General features: G+C 41.8%; 1 protein-coding gene across 2 annotated transcripts in view; it reads left to right on the top strand.

Annotated features, from left to right (window-relative positions):
- Positions 1-14,994, top strand: part of LOC139541672 (histone deacetylase complex subunit SAP130-like) — a 35,161-nt gene that overhangs the window by 10,369 nt on the left and 9,798 nt on the right. For both annotated transcript variants that reach the window (XM_071346591.1, XM_071346592.1), the window contains exons 7-14: positions 145-266; positions 534-805; positions 4,334-4,481; positions 8,767-8,854; positions 11,820-11,924; positions 12,206-12,565; positions 13,290-13,568; positions 13,800-13,968. In XM_071346591.1, the coding sequence (XP_071202692.1) occupies positions 145-266; positions 534-805; positions 4,334-4,481; positions 8,767-8,854; positions 11,820-11,924; positions 12,206-12,565; positions 13,290-13,568; positions 13,800-13,968 (1,543 nt within the window). The remainder of the gene's footprint in view (positions 1-144; positions 267-533; positions 806-4,333; positions 4,482-8,766; positions 8,855-11,819; positions 11,925-12,205; positions 12,566-13,289; positions 13,569-13,799; positions 13,969-14,994) is intronic.

The following is a 14,994-nucleotide window of genomic DNA, read 5'->3' on the forward strand; positions in this document are numbered from 1 at the left end:
TACTGTCCGGTGGGGAAACTTTTCACATTCTATTTTTCTTGCGTGTTGCACTTCTCTGGCTCGACCTCTAGAGGGAGCTCTTACCCTCTGCCTTTCATTCTGTAATATGTTCCCCTAATCCACATTGTGCTGTCTGTCTTCCAGGGGCGGTGGCTGCAGCAGTGATGTCCAGCTGTAAAGGGCCTGCTGTTCTCAGACCAGCATCAGGGGCCAGTGTAGGCCCTGTTCAGCACACTGTACATCACATTACCCACCAGTCTATCCAGGTGCTTACCCCAGTGTTATGACGGCTCAATTGCATTATTATGGTGGGAGGCTTGTGGAGAGTTTACAAATCAAATGTTAACTTGCACACCATTGTTTTTCCTCATTTGTAGTGCAGGAAATGACTGCCCCTGGGGGTTTTGACTTACTTCATTTTAACAAAGATAACTCCTGCGTTCATGATTTTCCCTCTGTAGTTGTTTGTGTTGACAGTTCAGTCAGTTTTGTAGGGAAACATGGTGTGATTCTCTCCCTCTCTTCGTCCTCAGTCTCGTTCCCCTGTCACAAGCTCTACAGCAGTGGCCCCTATCTCAGCCACCCGGAACCAGTCCCCTGTCACAAGCTCTACAGCAGTGGCCCCTATCTCAGCCACCCGGAACCAGTCCCCTGTCACAAGCTCTACAGCAGTGGCCCCTATCTCAGCCACCCGGAACCAGTCCCCTGTCACAAGCTCTACAGCAGTGGCCCCTATCTCAGCCACCCGGAACCAGTCCCCTGTCATTAACCCAACGTTCACCCAGTCTGCAGAGGTGCTGCATGGGTAAGTGGCCCAGTAGCTAGCCTAGCATTAAAGGGATAGTGTGAGATTTTGTCCCTTTATCTACTTAACCAGTCAGATGAACTCATTGTCAGGGCTCTAAATTAAAAATGTTCATTGGTAGCACTGGTGCTCCCAACTTTAAAAAGTTTGGAGCGCCAGAAAATAAGAGAGCGATATAGCCTAAATGAATCACAGCCACTTCTGACGCATATGTTGTGCTCTAGAAACGAATATGTAACCCTGTAAATGCATTTGTTTATTATAAAAAAGCTAAACTGTGATGACAACATGCAAGAGAACTGTCATTCATTGACTTCCCGAAGAAGATATCCCCTTTCTTTCTGTGTCCCCAGATGTTTGGATGTACTGGTAAAGTTGCCAGGTTGTTAGCATAGCTAGCTAGTGAGGTAACATGGCTGATGTTTGGATGTACTGGTAAAGTTGCCAGGTTGTTAGCATAGCTAGCTAGTGAGGTAACATGGCTGATGTTTGGATGGTGTTAGCTAGCTAGCTAATGAGGAAACATGGCTGATGTTTGGATGTACTGGTAAAGTTGCCAGGTTGTTAGCTAGCTAGCTAGTGAGGTAACATGGCTGATGTTTGGATGGTGTTAGCATAGCTAGCTAATGAGGTAACATGGCTGATGTTTGGATGTACTGGTAAAGTTGCCAGGTTGTTAGCTAGCTAGCTAATGAGGTAACATGGCTGATGTTTGGATGGTGTTAGCTAGCTAGCTAGTGAGGTAACATGGCTGATGTTTGGATGGTGTTAGCTAGCTAGCTAGTGAGGTAACATGGCTGATGTTTGGATGTACTGGTAAAGTTGCCAGGTTGTTAGCTAGCTAGTGAGGTAACATGGCTGATGTTTGGATGTACTGGTAAAGTTACCAGGTTGTTAGCTAGCTAGCTAGTGAGGTAACATGGCTGATGTTTGGATGTACTGGTAAAGTTACCAGGTTGTTAGCATAGCTAGCTAGTGAGGTAACATGACTGATGTTTGGATGTACTGGTAAAGTTACCAGGTTGTTAGCATAGCTAGCTAATGAGGTAACATGACTGATGTTTGGATGTACTGGTAAAGTTACCAGGTTGTTAGCATAGCTAGCTAGTGAGGTAACATGACTGATGTTTGGATGTACTGGTAAAGTTACCAGGTTGTTAGCATAGCTAGCTAGTGAGGTAACATGACTGATGTTTGGATGTACTGGTAAAGTTACCAGGTTGTTAGCATAGCTAGCTAGTGAGGTAACATGACTGATGTTTGGATGTACTGGTAAAGTTGCCAGGTTGTTAGCTAGCTAGCTAATGAGGTAACATGGCTGATGTTTGGATGGTATTAGCTAGCTAGCTAGTGAGGTAACATGGCTGATGTTTGGATGGTGTTAGCTAGCTAGCTAGTGAGGTAACATGGCTGATGTTTGGATGTACTGGTAAAGTTACCAGGTTGTTAGCATAGCTAGCTAGTGAGGTAACATGACTGATGTTTGGATGTACTGGTAAAGTTGCCAGGTTGTTAGCTAGCTAGCTAATGAGGTAACATGGCTGATGTTTGGATGGTATTAGCTAGCTAGCTAGTGAGGTAACATGGCTGATGTTTGGATGGTGTTAGCTAGCTAGCTAGTGAGGTAACATGGCTGATGTTTGGATGTACTGGTAAAGTTACCAGGTTGTTAGCATAGCTAGCTAATGAGGTAACATGACTGATGTTTGGATGTACTGGTAAAGTTGCCAGGTTGTTAGCTAGCTAGCTAGTGAGGTAACATGGCTGATGTTTGGATGTACTGGTAAAGTTACCAGGTTGTTAGCTAGCTAGCTAATGAGGTAACATGGCTGATGTTTGGATGTACTGGTAAAGTTACCAGGTTGTTAGCATAGCTAGCTAATGAGGTAACATGACTGATGTTTGGATGTACTGGTAAAGTTACCAGGTTGTTAGCATAGCTAGCTAATGAGGTAACATGACTGATGTTTGGATGTACTGGTAAAGTTACCAGGTTGTTAGCATAGCTAGCTAGTGAGGTAACATGACTGATGTTTGGATGTACTGGTAAAGTTACCAGGTTGTTAGCATAGCTAGCTAGTGAGGTAACATTTTTTATTTTTTTATTTTACCGTTATTTTACCAGGTAAGTTGACTGAGAACACGTTCTCATTTGCAGCAACGACCTGGGGAATAGTTACAGGGGAGAGGAGGGGGATGAATGAGCCAATTATAAACTGGGGATTATTAGGTGACCATGATGGTTTGAGGGCCAGATTGGGAATTTAGCCAGGACACCGGGGTTAACACCCCTACTCTTACGATAAGTGCCATGGGATCTTTAATGACCTCAGAGAGTCAGGACACCCGTTTAACGTCCCATCCGAAAGACGGCACCCTACACCCAACAACATGACTGATGTTTGGATGGTGTTAGCTAGCTAGCTAGTGAGGTAACATGACTGATGTTTGGATGTACTGGTAAAGTTACCAGGTTGTTAGCATAGCTAGCTAATGAGGTAACATGACTGATGTTTGGATGTACTGGTAAAGTTACCAGGTTGTTAGCATAGCTAGCTAGTGAGGTAACATGACTGATGTTTGGATGTACTGGTAAAGTTACCAGGTTGTTAGCATAGCTAGCTAATGAGGTAACATGGCTGATGTTTGGATGTACTGGTAAAGTTACCAGGTTGTTAGCATAGCTAGCTAGTGAGGTAACATGACTGATGTTTGGATGTACTGGTAAAGTTACCAGGTTGTTAGCTAGCTAGCTAATGGGGTAACATGACCGGAACAAGGTGTAAAACAGATGCAGCCCGCGACATGGTTTATGACAGGAGGAGAAAAAGATTGTGCCGGTAATATGTGTCAGATCTTTTCAACTGTTTGGATTAGAAACAAGCAGTTTGCGCTGTAGTAATGGTACAAGCATGACGCTAACGAATCTGCGCTCGGGGGAAACAATGGTACAGAAACACAGAAAGAAAACAAATATAGGATTTTTTTTTTTTTTTGCACAGTGCTCCCAAATTAAAACCCCCTGTGTAAATGAGAAAATAAACAATAGGACTTCCATTTAATCACTTGTATAAATGACAACGTGTGTGTTTGTGCCCACAAGGTTTAGAATTCACATTTGAAGTTTATTGACCATGTATAATATATTGAAACAATACCCACCAGAGCTTTCACCTTAAAAGGGATGGTGGGTTGATGATGTCACATTAAAAGGGTTGGTGGGTTGATGATGTCACATTAAAAGGGATGGTGTGTTGATGATGTCAGATTAAAAGGGATGGTGGGTTAATGATGTCACATTAAAAGGGATGGTGGGTTGATGATGTCACATTGAAAGGGATGGTGGGTTGATGATGTCACCTTAAAAGGGATGGTGGGTTGATGATGTCACATTGAAAGGGATGGTGGGTTGATGATGTCACCTTAAAAGGGATGGTGGGTTGATGTCACATTTAAAGGGATGGTGGGTTGATGATGTCACATTAAAAGGGATGGTGGGTAGATGATGTCTTGTGTTACCTGCTCCAGGCATCCAGGGCTGACCATCCACCCTCCTCCTGCCACCATCAGTATCCAGCGTCCCCAGGGAGCCAGGGACACAGCCACACGCATCACCCTGCCCTCCCACCCTGCTATAGGGGGGCAGAAACCCCAGCCCCCCCACACCATGACACAGGTCAGAACCTGTGAAGATAAATATTTACCTTTGGCGCTGTACTCCAGCATTTTGGATTTGCGATCAAATGTTTAGTATCAGGCAACAGTATAGAATGTCACCTTTTATTTGAGGGTATTTTCATATACATATCTGTTTTACTGTTTATAAATTAAAGCACTTTATATATCTAGTCGCCCGTTTGAAGAAGTACAGATGTAGGATCTTAACTGGATCTCCCTGTTGCAGGAAATGTTTAACTTGCAGGAAATGTTTAACAGTGTATTTGAGGTTTAAAAAAAGGCTTCTGAAGTTAGTAATTTCCACTTTGAAATTTCAGACTTGATTTCCCCTTACGAAAAATGTATAATTGTCCTGTTGTAGCAAACTGGCTCAAATTAAGATCCTATATCTGTATTTGGACAAAATTCACTTATAACATATTAAAATAGTCAAACGTTTAGTGTTTGGTCCCATATTTCTACCAGTCAATGACTACATCAAGCTTGTGACTCTGCACACTCGTTGGTTGCATTTGCAGCTTGTTTTGGTTGTGCTTTGTGTTATGTTTTGGTTGTGCTTTCGGGTTATATTTTGGTTGTGCTTCGGGTTATATTTTGGTTGTGCTTTGTGTTATGATTTGGTTGTGCTTCGGGTTATATTTTGGTTGTGCTTCGGGTTATATTTTGGTTGTGCTTTGTGTTATGATTTGGTTGTGCTTCGGGTTATATTTTGGTTGTGCTTTGTGTTATGATTTGGTTGTGCTTCGGGTTATATTTTGGTTGTGCTTTGTGTTATGATTTGGTTGTGCTTCGGGTTATATTTTGGTTGTGCTTTGTGTTATGATTTGGTTGTGCTTCGGGTTATATTTTGGTTGTGCTTCGGGTTATATTTTGGTTTTGCTTTGTGTTATGATTTGGTTGTGCTTCAGGTTATATTTTGGTTGTGCTTCGGGTTATATTTTGGTTGTGCTTCGGGTTATATTTTGGTTGTGCTTTGTGTTATGATTTGGTTGTGCTTCGGGTTATATTTTGGTTGTGCTTTGTGTTATGTTTTGGTTGTGCTTCAGGTTATATTTTGGTTGTGCTTCGGGTTATATTTTGGTTGTGCTTTGTGTTATGATTTGGTTGTGCTTCAGGTTATATTTTGGTTGTGCTTCGGGTTATATTTTGGTTGTGCTTCGGGTTATATTTTGGTTGTGCTTTGTGTTATGTTTTGGTTGTGCTTCAGGTTATATTTTGGTTGTGCTTCGGGTTATATTTTGGTTGTGCTTCGGGTTATATTTTGGTTGTGCTTCGGGTTATATTTTGGTTGTGCTTCAGGTTATATTTTGGTTGTGCTTCGGGTTATATTTTGGTTGTGCTTCGGGTTATATTTTGGTTGTGCTTCGGGTTATATTTTGGTTGTGCTTTGTGTTATGTTTTGGTTGTGCTTCAGGTTATATTTTGGTTGTGCTTCAGGTTATATTTTGGTTGTGCTTCGGGTTATATTTTGGTTGTGCTTCGGGTTATATTTTGGTTGTGCTTCGGGTTATATTTTGGTTGTGCTTCAGGTTATATTTTGGTTGTGCTTCGGGTTATATTTTGGTTGTGCTTCGGGTTATATTTTGGTTGTGCTTCGGGTTATATTTTGGTTGTGCTTCGGGTTATATTTTGGTTGTGCTTCGGGTTATATTTTGGTTGTGCTTTGTGTTATGATTTGGTTGTGCTTCGGGTTATATTTTGGTTGTGCTTTGTGTTATGATTTGGTTGTGCTTCGGGTTATATTTTGGTTGTGCTTTGTGTTATATTTTGGTTGTGCTTTGTGTTATGATTTGGTTGTGCTTCGGGTTATGTTTTGGTTGTGCTTTGTGTTATGATTTGGTTGTGCTTTGTTATGTTTTGGTTGTGCTTCGGGTTATATTTTGGTTGTGCTTTGTGTTATGATTTGGTTGTGCTTCGGGTTATATTTTGGTTGTGCTTCAGGTTATGATTTGGTTGTGCTTTGTGTTATGATTTGGTTGTGCTTCAGGTTATATTTTGGTTGTGCTTCGGGTTATATTTTGGTTGTGCTTCGGGTTATATTTTGGTTGTGCTTCGGGTTATATTTTGGTTGTGCTTCGGGTTTTATTTTGGTTGTGCTTCGGGTTATATTTTGGTTGTGCTTCGGGTTATATTTTGGTTGTGCTTCGGGTTATATTTTGCCCAATAGGAAGTGAATGGGGAATAATGACTGGAGTAATCTTTCTAAGTGAGTTGATAAGATGTTTCTAGACATTTCTAAATGAATCCTGATAATGCCATGTTTAACAAAAATCGGCAATGAATAATGAGTGAGGATAGCATGTTTACCAAAAATAGGGGAGATTAGCATTTTTTTTTGGGGGGGGGGTTATAATCTTTGTAGATGCATCCAATGGGTTTGTAGAGTCACAAGCTTGACGTAGTCATTTTATGCGAGGAATATGGGACCAAATAATACACTTTTGACTACTTAAATACACTATAAGTAAATTTTCTCCAAATACTACAAGTGGCGCGTATATATAAATAAAATTAAATTGTATTTGTCACATGCGCCGAGTACAACATTTCACCTTACCGTGAAATGCTTACTTATAAGCCCTTAACCAACAATGCAGTATTAAGAAAATAAAGTTAAGAAAATATTTACAAAATAAACTCATGTTAAAAAAAAAAAAGTACAATAACGAGGCTATATACAGAAGGTACCGGTACTGAGTCAATGTACAGGTTAGTGGAGGTAATTTGTACATGTAGGTTGGGGTAAAGTGACTATGCCTCAATAATAAACAGCATGTTGCAGCAGTGTAAAAACAAAGGGGAGGAGGGGGGTCAATGTAAATAGTCTGGTGGCCATTTGATTAGTTGTTCATCAGTCTTATGACTTGGGGGGTAGAAGCTGGTAAGGAGCCTTTTGGACCTAGACTTGGAGCTCCGGTACCGCTTGCCGTGTGGTAGCAAAGAGAACAGTTTATGACTTGGGTGACTGGAGTTTTTGCCAGTTGTATGGCCTTTCCTCTGATATAGAGGTCCTGGATGGCAGGAAGCTTGGTCCCAGTGATGTACTGGGTCGTTCACACTTCCCTCTGTAGCGCCTTGCGGTCGGATGCCGAGCAGTTGCCATACCAGGCGGTGATGCAACCAGTCAGGATGCTCTTTGTTGCAGCTGTAGAACTTTTTGAGGATCTGGGGACCCATGCCAAATATTTTCAGTCTCCTGAGGGGGAATAGGTTTTGTTGTGCCCTCTTCACGACTGGTTTGGTGTGTTTGGACCATGATAGTTTGTTGGTGATGTGGACACCAAGGAACTTGAAACTCGACCCGCTCCACTTCAGCCACGCCGATGTTAATGAGGGCCTGTTCGATCCTCCTTTTCCTGTAGTCTACGATCAGCTCTTTTGTCTTGATCACGTTGAGGGAGAGGTTGTTGTCATGGCACCACACTGCCGGGTCTCTGACCTCCTCCCTATAGGCTTTCTCGTCGTTGTCGGTGATCAGGCCTACCACTGTTGTGTCGTCAGCAAACTTAATGATGGTGTTGGAGTCGTGTTTGGCCACGCAATTATGGGTGAACAGGGAGTACAGGCGGGGACTAAGTACACAGCCCTGAGGGGCCCCAGTGTTGAGTATCAGCGTGGCAGATGTGTTGTTGCCTACCCTTTCCCATCAGGAAGTCCAAGATCCAGTTGCAGAGGGAGATGTTTAGTCCCAGGGTCCTTAGCTTAGTGATGAGCTTTGTGGGCACTATGGTGTTGAACGCTGAGCTGTAGTTAATGAACAGCATTCTCACATACAGTACCAGTCAAAAGTTTGGACACACCTACTCATTCCATGGTTTTTCTTAATTTTTACTATGGGTGGTTACTACATGATTCCATATGTGTTATTTCATAGTTTTGATGTATTCACTATTATTCTACAATGTAAAAAATGAAGAAAAACCCTTGAATAAGTACTTTTGACTGGTTTTGTGTGTGTGTGTGTGTGTGTGTTTTGTATTTTTATATATGTATACGTGTTTTCATTTCTAAACAGTAAAACAGATATGTATGAAAATACCCTCAAATAAAAGGTGCCGTTCTGTACGGTCGCCTCATATGAAATATTTGATCTCAAATCCAAAATGGTGGAGTACTGTATATGGCCAAATGTACCTTTTTTTAATATATTTTTTTTTAGCTTCGCTGTCCAAATACATACGGAGGGGAGGGTAAGATGTTCTACGGTTGTTCTCCTCAAGTCAGGTTTTCTGGTGACACTTCGACAGGAAAAATAGAAGAAAATACACTTCCTTGTGTTACAGAAATCCATCTTCTGTTCTGGGACTCCGGTGGCTGCAGCAACGGTGGTACCTATTCTAACCAACACTGGCCCAGGCACAACCACTACAGGTAACACCACCCACACAGATCCTATTCAATTACATTTTAGTGATGAGTTTTAATATGTTTTTCTATGAGGTCACCGTTCTAGGACTCATATTTACAAAGAGTCAGAGAGTGCTTGATATAGGATCAGTTTATCCTGTTTAGATCATAATGAATAAGACGAATAACATTAGACATTTTTAAAGACCAACAGCCCCTAAAAATCAACTTAATTTAGAAAACGGCCTCAATATGAGTCAGAAACATTTATTCTACTGTCAAAATTGACTACAAAGTGGAAATAGGATGATTCTCTCATCTAAAACAGATTATTATTATTTATTTTTTTGTGAGGTTTGTGGTCGTGACTGCGTCACAACGTAAATGTAAAGTTGGGTTTGTTTCAATCCTGCCCACAGCATCAAGTAATGATCAATTCGGAGTGCAGCTGCATGTGACCCGATCGTAATGCCCGTGGTAAAATTGGGTTCACTTTGGATATCCCTATGGGGCTAGTTAGGGACCATCGGTAAATTACAGTGTAAAGTTGGGTTCACTTTGGATATCCCTATGGGGCTAGTTAGGGACCATCGGTAAATTACAGTGTAAAGTTGGGTTCACTTTGGATATCCCTATGGGGCTAGTTAGGGACCATCGGTAAATTACAGTGTACAGGTTACTGCCAAAATAATGGAAAGACTTGAGTAAATGATGGTTACAAAGTATATTGAAAGCAGGTGCTTACACCTGTGTAGTTCCTGAGTTAATTAAGCAATGAACATTCCATCATGCTTAGGGGCATGTATAAAATGCTGGACAGGCCATTATTTTAGCTACCATGGCTATCCCCAAACCACATGAGTGGTCACTGAATGGTTTGATGAGCATGACAACTATGTAAACCAGGGGTGGGCAACTCCAGCTCGTAGTGGACCAACGCCCGATTTAAAGACACTTATGTCTGTGTTTCATTTATTTTGTCAGGTACTTGTACAAGGTTTGACCAGGGTCTTTTTCTGGATCAAAATTGTGTTGTCACCGACCAAAAATTTTAGAGGCCCTCCTGTTAGCCGCAGTGACCAATATTTAGCTGTTTGAAAGCAAATTTCCTACAATTCTACACATTTGTCATAGTTCATGTTATCTGGGTGACTCAAACATTTTAAAAGGTCACTCTACTCCAAAATACATTTTAAATACAATAATGCAATGTCTACCTTCCTGAAATCAGCCCAACTTACATGGGCTATTGGTATAATTTGTTTAAATTATTTTAACGTATTGGACCATGCATATAGCCTATGCATGGTCCGTATTATAATATATGCTATTAGAAAATTAGCATTATCGCTAATGGCTATAAATAAATAGGCAAATCATTATCTAGATCCCAAATGTGATATTTTAACTAGTTTGCATCCTATTGAATGTATAACATGTTAGGGTAACTTGGGGTAAACCGCCACCCGGGGTATAACGCCCCCTGCCTGTACTTCTCACAGACACCCCTTCATGTCACCCCCCCCCCCCCCCCCCCAATACTTTCCCTGGTTGCCACTAATCTTGCTCAACTAAAAATGTAATCTGTCTCATCACAATTTAAGTCACTCCCCAAAAAATGATTTTGAGGTTGGGTGGCATTTTACCCCCAAGTTACCCTACAATCGACCCCATGTTACATTTAGCCCCACTCCCCTTTTGCACTCACTCCAAACTTGTTTAAATATGCTGCTGCTAAAAACTGGTACAGTTCACATATGTAGGAGTTGAGAAATGAGTAGGAATGGAAAGTTGGGATCCCTCTGAGGATTGAATGAGGCCATTAAAATGTCTGTTTTCCCCGCAATTGTCAGAATGCATGTTTCCCTCCCTAATGGCACTCGTAACTTGAATGCGCTTCGAGAGGAATATTAATCTGGCATAGGACACACAACAACAAGATGACTAGGTAAATAGATCAACTATTCTACTATGGAGTTGTCTGGTTTTGTTTAATAACACCATTACATGACTAGGTAAATAGGTTGACTGTTCTATAATGGGGTAGTGTGATTTATCTAGTCATTTCTCATTTAGTTTGCAGAGGAAAAGTTAATGTGGACTGTTCTAGCATCTTCAGAGTTCTAGCATCTTCAGAGTTCTAGCATCTTCAGAGTTCTAGTTTCTTCAGAGTTCTAGCATCTTCAGAGTTCTAGCATCTTCAGAGTTCTAGCATCTTCAAAGTTCTAGCATCTTCAGAGTTCTAGCATCTTCAGAGTTCTAGCATCTTCAAAGTGCGCATCGTCAGATTTGTATTTATTTTATGTCCCATATTTTGGTGTCGTGGCGACAATAATTTTGCCACGGAGCAGCGCCACATGTAAATGACTGCAGCGGGAAAACACTGCCTCAAACCAACTATAAATTCTATACACGTTTTGAAAGCATTAAATGAGAACTAAAAGGTGTGCAAATGAAAATATTGTCTCATTTACATTGTGTAATTTGTTATCTTTAATTATTTGTTACTTTTATTTTATTTTTTAACATTTTTTACCTACACTATTGGTTAGGGCTTGTAAGTAAGCATTTCACTGTAAGGTCTACTACACCTGTTGTATTCAGCATTTCACTGTAAGGTCTACTACACCTGTTGTATTCAGCATTTCACTGTAAGGTCTACACCTGTTGTATTCAGCGCATGTGACAAATAACATTTGATTTGATTTAATGATCCCTAATTAGCCCCGGAGATGGGCTATCCAAAGTTCAACCACTTTCGCCACGGTCGTACACTATTTGGCTAAATCATTTGGCTAACTCTTACCGTCTGCGAACACACGAGACCCACATCAAACCACAGCCCGAAACCAACTCGCGTTTGATTGGGCCGCTAACATTTTCTCAATGAACCAAATCTAAAAACAAGGCCAAATCAGGAAGTGCAGTCGCCCTTTAACGATTCCTCATTGAAACAAATGATGTTCTCTGTCCCATGATCCTCTTTCAGGCACTGCGTCACACACCCAGGTGACCAGCGGTACTATCGTCACCATGACGATGCCCTCCCACTCCTCCCACGCCACAGCACTGTCCACCTCTACCATTCCAGTTGGTGAGTAACAGCATGTATAAGTAAGTAAGATGGCACCGGACAGATATGGCAGCTCTGCTTCTAGCTCCTAAGCAAACTTTGATTTAAAACTCGGATGCATTGAAAACTAGTGCACAAAATACTCAGACACATTCAAAGCCACTAGTGGGCTTTTTGTATTCATTATTTATTTTATATTTGGATGTCCCTTTAAATAGTATTTATATCTGTATTGTGTTGTACCAACAGCTGAAGTGTATTGTGTTGTATCATAATTCCCCCTTCCTGTGTTGTACCAACAGCTAAAGTGGTACCTCAGCCCATAGCCCACACCTCCCCCCGTGTCCAATCAGACTACCTTGGAGAGAGGACCAACCTGATCCAGCCTATAGCCCACACCTCTCCCCATGTCCAATCAGACTACCAGCCCATAGCCCACACCTCCCCCCGTGTCCAATCAGATTACCCTGTAGAGAGGACCAACCTGATCTCCATCTCTGGCAACCGCTCCTCTCCTAACCCTGTCACCATCGAGGCCAGGAGTGACAACAGGCCGGTGCACTTCCAGTACTTCCTGCCTACTTTTTCCTCTTCTCCGTACCCCCGGACACACACCTACACCCCCATCACCAGCTCCGTGTCCACCATCAGACAGTACCCAGGTGAATTCTTGGGTACAAAAAAAAATGTATCTTTTGAATTGACTTGGGAATACGTTGCCCAATACACAAAGAGTAAGATTGTGATCATGAAAAAGGAAACTATGACATATATTTTATATCACTATCATGCACACGCACCCTCACACATAAGGATGGCTCAGAAAGACTGATACATGTTTGATAGTAGTAGTAGACACCCTCACACATAAGGATGGCTCTGTTGTAGACTGATACATGTTTGATAGTAGTAGTAGACACCCTCACACATAAGGATGGCTCTGTTGGGGAAAGACTGATACATGTTTGATAGTAGTAGTAGACACCCTGACACATAAGGATGGCTCTGTTGGGGAAAGACTGATACATGTTTGATAGTAGTAGTAGACACCCTGACACATAAGGATGGCTCTGTTGGGGAAAGACTGATACATGTTTGATAGTGTCTTGATGCTGTATTGTTTGTCCTTCATGTTCTAATACTTTAATGTTACCCCTTCCTTGTGTTTTTTGTAATAAATAATTATAAAAAATACATTTTAAAAATGACAAAATAATTATAATAATAATAAATAAATGAAATAAAATAAATAAATAATAATAAAAAACATTAATAATTAACAAAAAATAATAATAATAAAAAAATAAAATAGTGAATACCTTAAGGATCAGTTGGCATCATGTCCCAGGTCTGCTTTGACTGACACCCTCCTCCTCCTCTCCTCAGTGACGCCCCAGACCCCTAGCTCTACTCTGCCCAGCCAGCCTGCTGTGGCCGTGCCTACTACCCTTCACCTCAACCCCATGCAGCTGATGGCCGTCGACAGGATTGGTTTACAGTCTGCACAAATCAGCACCCAGGGAATCCAGCCTCAACCAATGGGAGCCCAGGGCATCCAGCCTGCACCAATGGGAGTGCAGGGTTTACATAGCTCTGGTCCAATCGGCACACAGGGGATTCAGCAGGCACCAATCGCAGGGCAGCAGCCTGAGGCCAAACCATCTGGTAATCTACAGTATACTAACGCTAAACATGGCCTCATGAAGCAGCATCTCATACTTTAAATATTGAATATGACCCACAGGGACCTGAAAACACATAATATTGTACAAAAATATATGTTTGGATAAAAGCATCTGCTGAAGGTGATGTTATTGAATGATAATTGGTCAAATCTGATGATGAGTATATGGCTGTACATTTGAACCTGTGTTCTGTTCGGTGTCGGTTCTACAGGGATGGTATTGGCTGACGGCAGTACGTTTGTAGCTGGCCCGTTTGGCGCCACACAGCCCGTTGCTACCATGGTACAGACACACCCCCAGGGCGGAGTTGGAGGCGGAGCGCCCACCTTGGTCTCCTCCCCTCGACCCAGCATCCTCCGCAAGAAGCCAGCCAATGAGGGGTGAGTCAATCAGTCGGTCAATTAATCAATTAATCTGCCAGCCAATGAAGGGTGAGGTGAGCCTCTGAGCCCAGGGTCATGTTCATTAGGGAACTGTGTAATAAAAGAGTTTAGATAGGACTTCATTGTTGTCTTCTGTGTCAGGCCTGCTGAACACCACCCACTGAACCAGGGGGGGCGCGGGAACTTAGAGAGATATTTAAAACGTGTCAGAAATGTCCAGATCAACGAGCCCCTGTCAGCTAACCTTTATTTTTTGCTCGTTTTTTTTAAGCCCATATATTTTGTTGTAATGTTCAATTCACTCAAATATCACATGAATACACATTAGACATGGCAAAAATGAATAGAATTTGCTTTAAAACTGCAAAGTGTTCTCCGCACCTCATGACAAAATGTGTAGAATAGCAAGAAATGAGCTTTAAACTTGCAAAATGTTCTCTCCGCCAACAAGAGGAGGGGGGGGGTGAACAGTTGGTGTCATGAACAGAGCTTGTACCCATCGAAATAGATGTGGTGGGGCTGGGATGTTCCCCAATGCTGGAAGGGGGGGCTGAGTGAAACAGTTTGGAGAACCCCTGTTCATAAACATAATCTCTCAAACACAAGCCCCACGTGTTAGTGAGTAGCCAGCTCGTCTTTTTATATTTAAAGTCTAGCCAACTTGGATCAATTTGCTCGCTAACAAGATAGAAGAGTTGAATAATTATGAATACACTCTCCTCCTGTCTGTCTCTTTAACAACACAGCCTGGGCACTTTGTTTACATGTTGAAATCAACATGTCTGGGAAACATAATGATTATTTATCTGATTTAGAACAAGTTGCCTCAATGGGTTATATTAATGACTATTTGTATGCTAGTTGCAAATGTCTAAAACACAAGACTAGCCAGCTAGCACGTAACAGTATGGGGCTGAAATGCTGGAGGGGCTTGGTGACCACAGCGCAAAAGGAGGGAAGGAGACGAGCCCAAAGAATTACAAAAACGCTCATAAAAACAGAAGGAGAGAAAAATGAAAAACA

The sequence above is a fragment of the Salvelinus alpinus genome, chromosome 16, assembly GCF_045679555.1.
Source record: "Salvelinus alpinus chromosome 16, SLU_Salpinus.1, whole genome shotgun sequence".
In the NCBI taxonomy this organism is placed as follows: Eukaryota; Metazoa; Chordata; class Actinopteri; order Salmoniformes; family Salmonidae; genus Salvelinus; species Salvelinus alpinus.